Raw genomic sequence first — 15,561 nt, 5'->3', positions numbered from 1 at the left:
TTTTTGTTTGTTTGTTTGTGTGTGTGTGTGGTTCTTTTGCCTTATGGTGAGAGTCGTGTGAAAATAACTGGAAACTGCTTTTCAGTTTTGTTGATGGGTGTAAATTAGGTGTTGGCAGGAGCATCTATGACGAGTGAAATTGTGATTTTACGGTCTTCGTTTGAAGAGTCTTCGATGAAGTGCCTTATACATGAATTGGTTTGTTAATGTGGCACTGAATGTACCCATCCATTATTTGCATTGCTGCTGTTGTTTTGTTCTTGAATCTCTATGCAGAAGGGGCAGGTCTTGTGATTGCTTGACTCTTAACCATTAACTTAGTCAATTAAAATAACCAAACATAGGTTGAACTGTATTAATAATATTTACAATCAGGCTGGTTGGTTTTAATTTTTTAAAAAATGAGTTTTTTTATTTTTTGTTTTTTTTTTAGTTTTACTGAATATTTTTAAAATTTTAAGTAATTTTTTTTTATTTTTTTAGACACACATTACTTAGATGTATCCAAAAAGTAAAATATTTATAAAAAAACAATAAATACACAAAAATATGAAAAATGTATTGAATTCTTTTTTTCATTTTCTTTTTTTTTTTATATTTTTGGTATTCAATGAGTTTTCTAAAGATTTTTTTCACAAATATTATACTTTTTAAGTATATTTATGTTAGGTGTATCTAAAAATTAAAAAAAGTTGATTAAAATATTAAAAAAATTCAGTAAAAAAAAATACATAAAATGATTTTTTTTAAAAATTTTTTGAAAAGTAAATCTTAAAAGGGGATTTTTTTATTTTTTTAGGGTCCCTGATATTAAGATTTTATAGCATAAAGGACATCTAATATTTTTATTAGGTCTAAGGTCCCTCAAATCAATCCAAAGAAAATTCGATCTAGATAATTTCTCTGGACTTCTCTCCAGAGAAATTCTCAAATTTTCTCTGGACTTCCCTCTTCAAACCAGAGAAATTTACACAACTCAGATTACACAACCCAGCTTTCGTCCAAACCTCCTTAGCAAAATCACATTCAAACAATCAGTGTCTTACCACAGCTTCCCACAGATTACACAACCCAGCTTCCGCTCAAACCTCCTCAACAAATCACATTCAAACAAACAGTGTCTTACCGTCACATAACACCTATAAATGGAACACACCTTCCATGCAAATAAGAGAATTTCTCTGGTCCAAACTAAAGAAATTCAATTAAGATCAGAGAAAATTCAATCCAATTCAGAGAATTTCTCTGATTCAAACAAGAGAAATTCAACCAAAATCAGAGAAAATTCAATCTAAATCAGAGAATTTATTTGGTCCAAACCAGAGAAAATTTAATCCAACTCAAAGAATTTCTTTAGTCCAAACCAGAGAAATTCAATCAAAATTATAGAAAATTCAACCTAAATTAGAGAAATCAAAACACAAGTCAAAGCACATAAAACTCAAAATTTCACTTTCTTATGTTTTCCTCAGCTTTCCAGGCAACCAAAGAGAGGCAACCAAAGAGATGATATACACAAGGAAAAAGGTATTTTATTGAGTTTGATACACATATAAAATATTCAATTTTGCAATTAAATTCAGATACTCACAGTTTCCTCTTGTTTTTTCACCTTCTTGCTCTTATTCTCTTTCTTACTTTTACTTTTGCTCTTCAAATTTGTCACCGCAACTTCATCTTCTTGCAACAGCAACGAAGAATGATTGACCTTCAATTTTGAGTCGTTCCGTTGGTTGGAGCTACAAGCTCGTAGCGGACTTGGTAGCGATCGAAGTACATCGGCGCATGCATTGCCTCTATGACCTGCTCGACGGCACCGGTGACTAGATGTCCGATTCCGTCGCTGGAAATCAGAGTGATTGCCCTCAGAGCGCCATCTTTGGGTCGGGGCATGTACGTTACGAATCGTGATGGTGATTGAGTGCGGAGTTGTTTGAGGCTGGGTGTAAATTGATGAGCCATTGATGTGGAGGACTTTGATTCAATTTTTGATTGGATTTCTTGGCAGAATCGGTGTAATAACCCTCATTCTTGTCTTAGTCACGTTCATGTACATTTACATGATTTTGTCTTGTCGAGCTTGCATTTGTATACTTTGACTTGTTTGCCTAAGTAAAGGTCCCTGTCTTGTTTTGTGCTTATGTGTTTTGCCTAAGTGTTATATGCATGCTTTGTTCCTTGCTTGGTGTCTCAAGCTTAGGTCACACCCTTGAACCTCTTACACCTGGGACCATCTTGGAACCACCTTGGTTGACCTCCACCGTCACCTAGGCATACTGGCCGAGATGTCATCATTTAGGTCGAGGTGTGCATCACCTAGGCCGAGATGTTATCTTCTAAGCGTCCTAGATCTTTGATCCTTGCACCCAGTGATCTTGTTCCTGGACTAGTATGACCTAGACCGAGGTGTGGCACATCTAGGCCGAGGTATGACACAACTAGGCTAAGTGTTATCCTTCCTGGCCGAGATCAGTGAGACCTTACTTGCCGAAACCTATGTCCTAATTCGAGATCATTGCCTTGTCAGAGTGTCCATGCCACCTTACTTGTTATACACACTTTGTCATGCTCTTGTCTTTTCATTTTGACACCTTTTTGAGGAGATCCAATCCGGTGATGCCACGTGTCCCAACAGAGGGTTAAGCCAACTAGCAGTGAGAAACCCACATCATTTGTCATATCTTTGCCTTTGAAGAGAGAGAAGCTCTAGGAAGAGGAAGAGAAGTTCTTAGAGTAAGAGAACTAGATTTCCAAGCTTGATCCTTAGAGTTGAACCGTTTGATCCATATTTTGAGGTTAGATTTTGGATCTACTCTTGTTGTTCCTTATGTTGATATCATCACATTGCATGATCTAGCATGATTCATGAGTCATGCATTGATTTAAAGTTTGGTTTTAGAAAGAGAAAGTGAAGTTTTTGTGTTCTTGAAAGAAAACCATATTTTAATCCGAAAGTTTATGCCAAGTCCTATGTTTTGTGTTTGTTTTCATGAAAACTTCAAGTATGGGTACCCAATCCATGTTTTAACTCATTCCATAAAATCTCAGATTTTGGAATAGAAGTTATGATTTTAGCATTCATGTTCTTCACGTTTATGTTCTTCATGTTCTTTAAGAGGAAACCCAGATTTCCAGACTTCATTTGCTAAGTGTGGTCACTGAGACCCACTTTTGCCTAGATCCCGTACCTAGGCCAAGCATCGTATCTCATCTAGGCCTAGGAGACTACACCTCGGCCAGGAGGTGTGGGACCTCGGCCAAGACTTCTTGAGTTTACCTAGCTAGGCCATTTTGGCCTAGATCATCTCTGTGCATCCATTCCAAGACCTAGTTGGTACCCAGCATGTTTTCCCTAGAAGAAAAACAGTGTTTTGATTCCCAGCACATGTTTTGCTTTGCCTTGACTTAGTTTTGGAAAGAAATGCCGGAATCATTTTCATTCATGTAAAGTTTGTTTTTGAGAATGCATTGCATAACCATCTTTGAACATTCTTTCTTGTCTTCTAGAAATGCATTCAGTGGACTTTGCCATGTATTTGTAGGTCTTAGATCCTTGCCTTAATCCCTACACCCGAAGAGCTATGTGAGTGGTATTTTTAATAAAGTATGTTATAATGTTTTGATAAAGCTTGGTTTTGCTTTGTTTTGGAAAAATATTTGATCAAGTATGAATGATTATCCCTTAATTTTTTGTATCAAGTATTATGTTGTTTTGATGACATTCTTGAAAGGTCCTTTCGTGCTAGGGGACGTTAAGCCTATGTAGTACCTTTGTTTGAGATATCTCTTTGCCATCGACGGTCATGTACAGATAGCACCACCAACGGTCTTGTACGGGTGGATTTGTCTAATCGATTCCGGGTCGGTTATTCCTTTGTTTTGTCAGGAATGTCATCCTTTGTATTATGTAGATGTTAGTAAACATCCTAAGAGGCTTTGAAAGACTTTGATTGATGAACTTGATGCATCCCATGTTTTGTTACAAGTTATGATATGTATTGTTTTAATGAAGATCTCGGATATCATTCATTCAAATTTTTATTAATTTATATCATTCACTGAGTATCCAAGCTCACCCTCCCTTTTATATATATATAGGTGACGAGCAAGAAGGCGGTGACGCCTTAGATGTTATGTGTAAGATGTTTTGGATTCATGTTTTGTTAGCATCTTGAAGATTATGCTTCTTAGTTTGTAATTCATGTCTTTTATATACTTCGGCTTGAGAAACCTTTTGATCAAGATGTAACATGTACTATATTTTATTTGTATTCAAGTTGTAAAACCATGTTAAGATGTATGTCATTTCATTTGATCTATGCACAACTCTTATGGACTACTTAAATTTAAATTTGCTTCCGCACATGTAAGCCCCATATGTATACTATTGTGTGTGAATTTTTGTAAGTTGGCCTTTGGTAATCTCGGATTACTGGCCATCACGACACCATTCTACTAGGGGCGGCATGGGTCGTGACAATCGGAGAGGTTTGAGAATGGAGAAGTTGGTAGAGAGAGAGAAATGAGATTTGTTTTGGGAGAGTCAAATTTCTCTGTGATATATGGGAGTGAAGTTGAGGGACTTTAGACATTATAAAATAATATTGTGGATCTCTTCCATTACTAAAAATGAAAGAGGAACTTTACACTAATTTTCTTATCTTAAAAATCCAAACCAAACAAGCTAATTTGATTTTTGGACATAATGTTGACAACCCTTAATTTAAAATCAAGAAAATGTTTAAAGCAATAAAAACTTCCAAAAACATTAATAATGCCATTAATTGTAAGGTTTTTTTTTTGTCCCAACCAAAATTGCTTTTGGCTTATTTTGGTAATTAGGAAATCACTTCTCCATTTTTTATAAATTATTTTTTACATATTTTTAAAAAAGAAATTAAACAAACTTTTTTTTTTCTTAATTTCCAAAACAAGCCATGTTTGTTGTTTTTCACAATAAAATTCTCAAAAAACATATTGTCAAAACCACTTCAATATTGAAGCTTTGCCCGTTAGGACAACATATGGGGTGTTTGTTTCAGCTTTTCAGAGTCAATTTATGACTTTTAGTTTTGAAAAAATTATTTTGGACTGTTTGGTTAAACTTATTTCAAACAGTTTCTGATTCTAATAGTTTATTTTAACTCAAAAAAGCTGATTTTGAGAAGCTGCTCACCCCTTACTTCTGATTATCAGTTTCTGCTGTGGACATGTTAATTTATGATTATACTCTTAAATTTTTTTATTTTTTATTTTTTTAAAAATAAAAAAAGACTCAAATGGACTATAGATTATTATTATTATTATTATTATTTTTTATGAGAAATGTAGACAAACAAAAAATAAAAATTAATTGAAAAAGTTATTTTATAGCTTATTTAACAAACACTACTCAGAAACTTAAATCTATAATCTAAAAGTTACACCAAACAGATTAATAATTTTTTTATTAAAGTTATAATTTATAATCTGTTAAGTTATAATTTATAAGCTGTTTTAACAGCTACACCAAGCAGTGCCATAGTAGTGGTAATTTGTGGAGACTTATTTATTTATTATTTATTATTTTTTATCTTTTCCGTCCTCCACAATAAAAAACCCTCAAAATCCAAGTAGGACAAACCCGCATGGAACCTCCACGTGTCACAGATATAGACCTGTAAAACTGAAACTTTGCGATCCTCTCAGTCGAATCCTAGTTCAATATCTACACCCTCAATGAACTCTTGAAGATTTTCGATTCAAAAAAACAAAAATGGTGGCATTTGTAGCTGTTTCCTCCCCAAAATCAACTGTTTTCCAGAATCCAATTTCTTCCAGAGTCCCAAATTCCAACTTTCTCGGCGGATCATCACCATTGAAAGCACTTTGTTTACAGGTTAAACCTAGCAAGACCAAGAACAGAGATGTCATCAATTTAGTACTTGCTTCATCGAAAACCACCACCACCACCGCCGCCACCGGAAGCGGTGGTGGAAGGTTCTATCTGAATTTCACTGGGTTCCCTTTCCCACTTGGTCCCTTTCTCAATCGGTGCACTATCAGGACTGAGGTTAACTTCTTCTTCTTCTTCTTCTTCTTCTTCTTCTTCACCTTATCTTTGTTTATATGTATTGATACACACATACATACTTATAGGACTCTGGTTTTGTCAAGTAGTCTTTTAATTTTATAGCATTGATTTTATTTGAGGTTTCAATTCTTATATATATTCTCAAATGAGTTATATTTGGGGGTTTTGGGGTACTTGATTCCTCGGCTGATTCTTGTCAAGGCTCTTATCATTTCAGTTTTATTGATATTTTTTGATATTGTTCTGTAAATTCTATGCTTTTGGTTTGGTTAACTATGTACAACTCTTCTTACTCTACGACTTGAGTAATAATGGAATATAATTAATAAATAAGTCTCTCTGGCATCATATTTATGGCAAAGGAATATAGATATGTATTAGATAGGATAGAACATAGTATAATGCCTCTAAAATGCATTGGGAAGCCGCCTACACTGAGAGTAATGCTATACAAAAAACAAAGTTTAACTTGTCATTTGAGTTTGTTATAAGGACAATGGTAGTGTATGCAATTTGCCTTTAAGAAACTAACAAGCACTTTATTAAAGTAACATAGTTTAAAAATAAATTAATAATAAAAATCTATTACTTAAACCCTACCCATGTTATTAACCACATAGCCATGTTATTAACCATGTACCCATGTTAATTAACCACATACCTGAGTTATTGATGAAGTTTCCCGCAAAGTTCTTGCGTTTACCACACGTAATCTTTTCTCGTATCTAAGCTTACTTTGTAAAGCAAACTTGAACTAAAGTAACAGCAAAAGTTTTCTCTGGACTTTACAATTGGAAATCTTCCTTTTCCTGTTTCCATGGTAGTGTAGGTTCCCACAAATATGATGTTAGGGGATGTGTATGATGATGGTTCACAACATTGTACAAAAATTCACCTAGAACATGGTACAATTGGGTAGGCTTTTTTCAAATCTCATTTGGTTGAATGCGATGAGCTAGTGGCAAATGCAGGAAACTAGAAAGGTTCTCTTTTTATCAAATATGGACAGGTTATATCTTTTAAAATGCACTTCTGTTATAAAGAAACCCAGTAAATGAGATTAATTCCCACCACATTATGGAGTACTCAACGGGAGCACTGTTGTATACTGATAGTAGTAATCTATATTATGACCTTGGAATATCCATAATAGAAAGAGAAATGGATGTGCTCACAAAATGTGCTGATCAACTTTTCATTGTTGGCATGCATCTTCAAGTGGTAGGTTGACTAGTCATCAAGCATTAAAAGACTCTTAACTGAGGTACAGAGCAAATTTTCATTTTGAAGGGGAAAAAAATTATGGAACTATCTCATTCTGTACTTGAATTTGTGCTCTTACTTGAATCTCAGGCTGTGAAAGGATGCATATGGCTATTTGAACAAGAGCAGGCACTGGGCTTCAGCAGTGTCTCGACAAACATTCGAATGACGGTCATCAAGCTCAAATCTGGAGGATTATGGGTCCATGCACCCATTGCTCCAACCAAGGAGTGCATTCAGGTCCTATTTTGTTCTCTCATTCTATTCATATATTTGATAAATGCTTTTAAGACACTTAAGCTGCATTTTAGAGTCCAATGGAAGTTGAAGCAATTCCAATTTGTTCTTAAAAATTAAATGTTCATTTCGGTCATTTCCGTTCAATGGCATTATAAATAGTTCATTTACTAATATTGAATGGTATGTATTATATTGTCCAAATGCTTTTCAAGAACCCCTATGTCACCTAAAGATAAATGGCGACACATACTTGCTGTTGCCAACCCCAATATTTGCTCTGTACATGCAACCCATCATTTAGCGACATCTCTGTGTTGAATGATACAGAACAGTTTTTTCAAGTGCCTTTGACTTAGGATGTACCCACTTTTGTTGATTAAAAAGAGCGCAAAACCTTAATTCTTCAGGCTTTCTTATTGTTATTTATTTGTGTCCATTTCTTGTGTACCTGCACTTTGATTGGAACCTTATCTTTACAAATCTCTCTTGCAGCTTGTGAAGGAGTTAGGAGCTCCAGTAGAATACATTGTCCTGCCTACATTTGCATATGAGCATAAAATATTTGTTGGCCCATTCTCTAGAAAGTTCCCCCAGGCTCAGATATGGGTGGCACCAAGGCAATGGAGCTGGCCACTGAATTTGCCACTCGAGTTTTTTGGAATTTTTCGTGCCAGAACATTGAAAGATGGGGATTTGTCAACCCCGTGGGCTGATGAGATTGAACAGAAAGTTCTAAGCTCACCAGAAGTAGGTAACATGAACTGCATTAGCCTTCATTTCAAACTTCATCTTGTTGGATTACTCATTTATTTTTGTATATATTTTAGGAATCGGGCCTTACGTGGAGGTGGCATTCTATCATAAGCGTTCACGAACGTTACTAGTGACGGATGCTGTAATTTATGTCCCCAGTCAGCCACCCGAGTGTATTAGCAAAGAATCCTTGCTGGCTTCTGCAAAGAATGGCTTGGCCGTGAAACTTCTGAGTAAAGGAAAGGAAGTTCCTCAGGAACCAGTCGTTGACAACAAGATGTACAGACAAAAAGGTTAGTCTTAGGCCATGTTTGGCATTCTCTAAATTTATCAACTTTTTTGCTGAAAAAGCCAAAAGTAAAAAAGCATGCTTGGTTTGGCTAAAAAAGCAAATTTTCTATTAAAAAGAAGAAAAAAAAAAACTTTTTTGGGGGGAATGTTAACAAAAGTGTTAAAAGATGATTTTACCCTTCATACTTTGAGAAATTATACTGTCCCTTTGGTTATGTTAACAAGGGCTACACAACACTATACGGGTAATATGGTTAATTCGCACTAAAAAGCAGAAGTTTGAAAAAACCTACAAAACTTTCTCCATAAATAATAATAAATTAGCAATTACCAAACGCATCAGTTTTGCCAAACCTCATTTTCGTCCTCTATTATTGTTCTGGCAGCTTGCTATATGTTTGATAGTAAGTAAACTTTAGAAGATGCTGATGCAACATGTAGGCAAACATGTGCCAGAACCTATGAAGCACAGACACCTCTCCAAGGGTTGCGTATCAATGTCGAACAAGTGTTGGACACGGACACTTAATGGACACGTGTCCGACACGCAGTAGAAGGTGTCTAGTTTTTTTTTTTGCAGCCGGACACGTAATGGACATGTTTGGGACATCTCGGGGTGAAAATCATAATTTATGAAACTTCAAGTGGGGGTCAATTTGTAAAAAACAAAAATTAAAGCAAACAAATCAATTTGTAACCTAGAATCGAACAGAGAGAATAGAAGAGAGTGAGAGAAAGGCTCGTCAAACACACATGGTCGCTCGTTAATCGTAGCTCGTCGCTGCTCGTTGTTCTTGCTGTTATCCAATGTACAACTTCGATATTCTTCTTCGTTCAAATCTTCTTCGATCTTCTCTCTCAGTCGCTCTCTCTCTTCTGCTCTGCTCTTAGACTTTTATTTTCTTTTTTCTTTTTTTATTATTTTGTATTTGTTGATTGAAACGCCTCTCTCTCTCTCTCTCTTTCTTCTTCTTCCTTTTTTTTTGGATTTTATTTTATTTTTTCTTCTCTCTCTCATCCACTATTATTTAATTATATTCTCTTTTTTTTTTTTTTTTTTTTGCTGATTAGTTTTGTTTATTTTTATGATATGTGTTTATTAATTTTATTATAAGAACCAATTTTTAATTTTGAAACAATGGCTACTACAGGTGGTAGTTCTAATGACATATCTGATGATGATTTTGATGAGAACAAACCATTGTGGAAATTTATAACTAAATTAGCAAAACCTGGGGAAGGAGGAAATTACCAATGAAATGATATATATGATGTTAAATCAATGAAATGTTTAATTTTAATAGTGTTATTTTGTATTTTTTATTACCTTTCAATGATTTTTTTATTTATTTATAATTTTATGAAATATAATAAATAAATTTAATTATATATATTGAACGTGTCCTTAGCGTGTCGTGTCTTCCATTTTTTGAAAATTTGTGTGTTTGCGTGTCCGTGCTTCATAGGCCAGAACACTTGTGAATTGAACTAAGACTAGATTCTTGGTGCAGGGTGGGAGAGAATGGTTCTCCAAATCTTGTTCCTTGGTCCATCAAATCTTTTGGAACCCAATGCTAGCTTCGCTCAAATGTCGCAGAAGCTGATTGTTTCGCCCATTGTTAAGACATTGGTCTTCAGCAAAGTTCCTGAAAAGGTGGGTAAACTACTCTATCGCAGATTTTTCCTCATTAGGTTAAGAATAACTCTAGGAATACAAAAAAACCGGTCACAAAGCTGGGCACATGATGTATATGGATGGACAATATTTTTTAGAAGTAGGTTCCACCAATGAATTCTTTAAAATCTTGCCCAAGCCATGTTGGTTAATTTCCTGGGTGTTTTCACTTGAAATTGTAGCAACCAAATCGAGCTATTCAATTGTGATTGTGCTAAGAGTTTTAATTTTTGACCCTTTTGCATGTATCTTAAAAAATGTTCAGGTTAGGGACTGGATCGATAGCATAGTAAGGAACTGGAGATTTAGGAGAATAATTCCTGCTCATTTTGCTGCCCCAATAAATGCAAGCAGGTCTGATTTCTTAGCAGCATTCGCGTTTCTTGATGATCTATTGGGTGAACGATACGTTACTCGGCCTTCTCTCTCGCTCCTCTTCGCATCACTCATGGGTAAAGCTGCCAGTTACTTTCCTCCTGATGACATGAAGACCTTATCTTCTCTTGACCAGTTTTTAGTCTCGGTTGGAGCTGTGAAGAAGACTGTCTCAGGCCGAAAAAGATGATCAAACACAAGCTACAACTTCCTGTTAGATTTTTCATCTTAAATTTCAAACACCTGTATATGTAGTGCATTTAGTAAATTACATATGCCTTTTTTTTTTTTTTCAATTGCTCATTTTTATTTTTAATTTTTAGAAATGGAGGAAAAAATTTACTTAACAGTTATGATACCAGTGTTACAAGGGTGTCTTTCCTGATAAGGGAAGTGCTTGTATTAATCAATGCATTTGTCTAAGGTCTTGTGCCTATGATTAAACCTTTCTGAAAGAAGGAATAAAATAGGTTGAAAACCTTGGGGGGTCACCCTCCTTCACTAATATTATCTACAAGTTCATTGAGAGAGAGAGAGAGAGAGAGAGAGAGAGAGGAGCCATTTCCTAGTGGCCCAACACTATAGGAAAGAGTTGCCTTTTTGATTTTGTAATTATTGTACACTGAAGAACATGCTAGATCTGAAGCATGGTTGGATGAGTTTGTGGTATAGAGGGAGAGAGAAAGGAATCCAATGTGTGTGTGTGTGCGTTTTTTCTGGTACTAAAACCTTTTTTGTGGTACAGGGACACAGAACACTACCAGTTGGGCTATAATAATGCAACAATGATTCATCCCACTAAAAACATCACCACTAATAGCACTAATGCATTAAAAAAATAAAAAAAATAAAAAAAAATTACAACTCCAAGACCAAAACATCACATCATTCATGGCGGGACCCACTGCCACCTAATTAGTGGGAGCACTAATTAGTGCTCCCAAGCATTTTTCATAATAATGTCTGATGTTACTTTACGGGTCTCCTGATATTGAAATTATAAATTTCCATCCTAAAGATGAATTGATGGATGCGAAATTAAAATTATGCAAATATAGAGCATCTTTAATGGTGTGCTATCCTTGATGTCATTCAAATTTAGACAACAGTTTTTCCAAATTCATTTTTAACGGGATGTTGTCCTTCATCTCAAATTATAGCAATGTCAAAAACTTTGCGTAAATTTCAAATTTGCTTTAGGCAGGAATAGAGAATAGGAGTTAGGTTGCCAAGGCCCAACAATTATTTTGTTGGTCAAGGTATGGTTTCTCGTGTCCTCCATAGATTACACCACGAAAGAAATATGTTCGTTATAAGTCAAAAGAGGTTGTTTACATGTAAATTAATTAGGCTTCCATTAGGATGTGGGTTGATGTGTTGACGATTTTAGTTTGGGATTAAAAAGTCTCGTTTGGAATAAGTTTTTTGGTTTTTTTTTTTGTTTTTTATAACAGAAAAAATAAAATAATTATGATTTAGATGTGACATTTTGTTTTATTAGACTAAAAAACTTATTTTGTCTTTTTATTTCTAAAATAGTCCTAACCTAACCCAAACCTTCCTGCCAAACATAGCCTAGTTATCCAGTGTCACGGGTCACAAACATGAGTAAGGATCCTCTAGAGTGATTTTTTTCTAAAGTTTCAATATTGTGTGGTTGAGATTTACTGGCAAGTCACATCAATTTTTCTGATGTGACTTGCCAGTAAATCTCAACCACACAATATAGCACTTTAGGAAATTTTAGGGAAATTTCACTCTAGAGGATCCTTGGTGCACAAACATACCTCGCCTCTTGATTTTTACGGGACCACAGAAATTGTGAAAATGTGTTTGGATTTATTTCCGATGTATCAAAAAAAAAATGTGTTTGGATGAGTGATTCCTAAATTATGTAAACATATTATAGGTTAAGTGCTCCTTTGGCATTAGAGTTTGAATGATGTTGGGACTATTTTAGTTATAAAAAAAACAAAGGTGTTGTTTGGCAATTTTTTTTTTTTTTGGGTTAAAATTAATGAAATGATAGTTAATAAGACAAAATGTCATATAAAATTCATAGTCATTTCTCTTTTTTTTTTCCTCTCGCACAAACATCATATTTAACTATAAAAAAATCCAACCATCTTTGTAAATATAAATATTTTAGCCTACTAAAATAATTAAAAATTAAAATAGCCTCGTAAAATAGTCAACTTACCAAATGAGTCAAAAATAGGTTTTTTAGCTTCAGGCTAAAAGTTGTTACATCTAAATCATAATCATTATATTTTTTCTTTTATAAAAGTAAAAAAAATTAAAAAATTTATCCCAAATAAGACTATTTTAACCTCAGGTTAAAATAGTTAAAAAGCTAACTTCTATTCCAAACGAACCCAAAGTTTAATAAATGGAAAATAGTTTGGACCCCAGTGGGGGTGACCCCAGCACCCCACTGATTTTTCATTGGTTGAAATTTTATTTTATTTTATTTTATTTCTGGCTTGCTTCACAGTCTCCCACGTGGAAGTGGGGGTGCTGGGGTCACCCCCACTGGGTCCCCAGCATTACCGTTAATAAATTTCACATGTCGGACGGATATTAAAAGTAGTATCTCCGGATTTAATGTGGCTTCTCATGATATTTTTATTTTTAATCAAAATGCTTACTATTATCTTGATAATTTTAAAAATAAACATTGACACATCATTTTAAATATGTTTTACGAACAAATTTTTTGCTTGCAAATTATTTTGAATTTGTAGTATACTAGTATTACTCTATATAATTTTAACCAAACTAGAGCTGCCCATTTAAACCTACACACAACCCAAGCCATAAATTGAACCATTGTTTTCTTTTAAAAAATTTATGAGACACCTAGGTTGAGTGTGGGGTTATTTTAGTCATAAAAAGACAAAAGAGATTTTTAATTTAATAAGATAAAATATCACATCTAACCTATAATTATTATATTATTTTTCTTATAAAAAGTCAAAAAAAATTAAAAAATCTATCTCAAATGAAATTTTTTAACTCTAGATTAAAATAACTAAAAAGTCAAAAAATTAAAAAACCAACGCTCTTCCCAAACGAACTCCAATGTTTAAAAATAAGAGAAATTACAATTCAGCAATATTTTAAACAAATAATTAAATGTTTAAGATTTTTAATATTAAAGTCCATAAATTTTACAATTGATATAATTTTATTTGTTTTTTTAAACTTACATATTTCTCCTTTAAAGTAAATCTCTTTGCTTAAAAAACATTAAACATCTGACAGTATCTCAACTTGTGATTTAGAAATAAACAATCCGAATAAAGCTTAAGACCCGTGCGGCTGCTGGAATCCGGATCTTCGGTCGCACTCTCCTACTGCACTCTCCTGTCGCCCTCCAAAACGACGTCGTTTTGGAGGGTTTTTTTTTTTTTTTTTTCCTTCTTCTTTTCTTTTTCTTCTTTCTCTTCTATCTATGTTTGGTTTTGAAGAAAACCAGAGAGGGGGAGGGGAGGGGAGAGGAGGGGAAGAAGAGAGAGAGGAAGGGAGAAGAAGAGTTAAAGCAAACCACCAAGCATCATCATCAACAAACCCAGAAAAAAAAAAATCTGAAGCAAACCACCAAGCATCATCATCAACAAACCCAGAAAAAAAAAATCTGATTTGAAATTGGTAAAAAAAATTTCAAACCCAAATTTCAAATTTCAACAAAAATCTGATTTCAACAAAAAAAAGGGGAAGATCAGAGAGGAGCTTCCCAAAATTTCAAACCCAAGAACAAATTTCAAACCCAAAATCCAAGCTGTGTAAAAAAAAAAAAGGGGGAAGATCAGAGAGGAGAGAGAGATGGTGGTGGTTTGAAAAAAGGGGGGAAGATCAAAAATCTGATGGTGGTGGTTCCGTCCTCTGCGGTGGTGATGGTGGTGGGTTCCTCTTCCTTCTTCTCCCCTCTTCTTTCCCTCCCCTCCCCTCTCCTCTCCTCTGGTTTTCTTCAATCAACAAACCCAGACCGAAGAGAAAGAAGAAAAAGAAAAAGAAAAAAAAAAAAAACCCTCCAAAACGACGTCGTTTTGGAGGGCGATAGGACGGTGCGACAGGGGAGTGCGACCGAAGATCCGAATTCGCTGCTGCTGGGGGTCTCTCTTGATTGGTTAAGAAAATTGTTTTTTTTTTTTTATTTTTGTGGCAGCGCCCCAGAACTGTAATCAACCCTCAGGTTTCGTTTGAGATGTGAGTTAACTTTTTAGTTTAGTCTCGTTTGAGATAAAATTTTTAATTTTTAACTTTTTTAATTTTTGTGATAAAAAAATAAAATGATTATAATTTGGATATAATAATTTTTCAGCTCGAGTTAAAAAATCTTTTTTTTCTATATTAGTCCCAATTCACCCCTTACCCACATGCCAAACCAATGCTCAGGAGGGTTATTAAGAAATGATAACATCTAAGTTTGATCCTGGGAAGGATATGTTTAGTGCTATATAATAACATGATAACATCTATGTAAAGCTTAGCTTAGCCTGAAATTGATATAATTATATCATTAGTTGGAATGACCTCAAACTAACTTTATGCATTTCTGATAAGAAAATGATATATCAGTTTATTTTTTAAATTTATTTTCTAGATGTAATGATATGTAAGTGATATAATTAGTTAATAATTAAAAAGATATTAGAGAGATTGTTATTTTAGATATCCTATTTGATTGTTATATCATTGAGTTTGAAATTTAGATCTAATTTTTAGACTTGTATAGAGACGTCATTTTTGATGAGTTTGTTTTTTATAAAAAAAAAAATAGTTAATAGATTATGTTACTTTGTTTTAGAATTCTATTATACACACTCTCATACCATATATATACCCATAATTACGTGATTTTCTTCTTTAATTATAATCAAATTTCTTT

General features: G+C 34.1%; 1 protein-coding gene across 1 annotated transcript; it reads left to right on the top strand.

The window, feature by feature from the left end:
* The first annotated feature begins 5,670 nt into the window (after nt 1-5,670).
* LOC114296498 (lysine-tRNA ligase) lies at nt 5,671-11,175 on the top strand. The gene is made up of 6 exons (XM_028240793.2): nt 5,671-6,052; nt 7,427-7,576; nt 8,069-8,327; nt 8,404-8,622; nt 10,132-10,274; nt 10,561-11,175. The coding sequence occupies exons 1-6, from the start codon at nt 5,756-5,758 to the stop codon at nt 10,858-10,860; spliced, it is 1,368 nt and encodes a 455-aa protein (XP_028096594.1). The 5' UTR covers nt 5,671-5,755; the 3' UTR covers nt 10,861-11,175.
* Nucleotides 11,176-15,561: the final 4,386 nt, after the last annotated feature.

Source organism: Camellia sinensis, chromosome 1, assembly GCF_055761805.1.
Source record: "Camellia sinensis isolate YWXY chromosome 1, ASM5576180v1, whole genome shotgun sequence".
Taxonomy (NCBI): Eukaryota; Viridiplantae; Streptophyta; class Magnoliopsida; order Ericales; family Theaceae; genus Camellia; species Camellia sinensis.
This window is presented reverse-complemented; position numbering and strand designations above follow the sequence as displayed.

Excerpts from the sequence above, each read along its gene's own strand:
- LOC114296498 (XM_028240793.2), top strand. The coding sequence starts at position 5,756 with ATGGTGGCATTTGTAGCTGTTTCCTCCCCAAAATCAACTGTTTTCCAG. Across the intron at positions 6,053-7,426 it reads GGTGCACTATCAGGACTGAG|GCTGTGAAAGGATGCATATG; the intron begins GTTAACTTCTTC and ends CTTGAATCTCAG. Across the intron at positions 7,577-8,068 it reads CAACCAAGGAGTGCATTCAG|CTTGTGAAGGAGTTAGGAGC; the intron begins GTCCTATTTTGT and ends TCTCTCTTGCAG.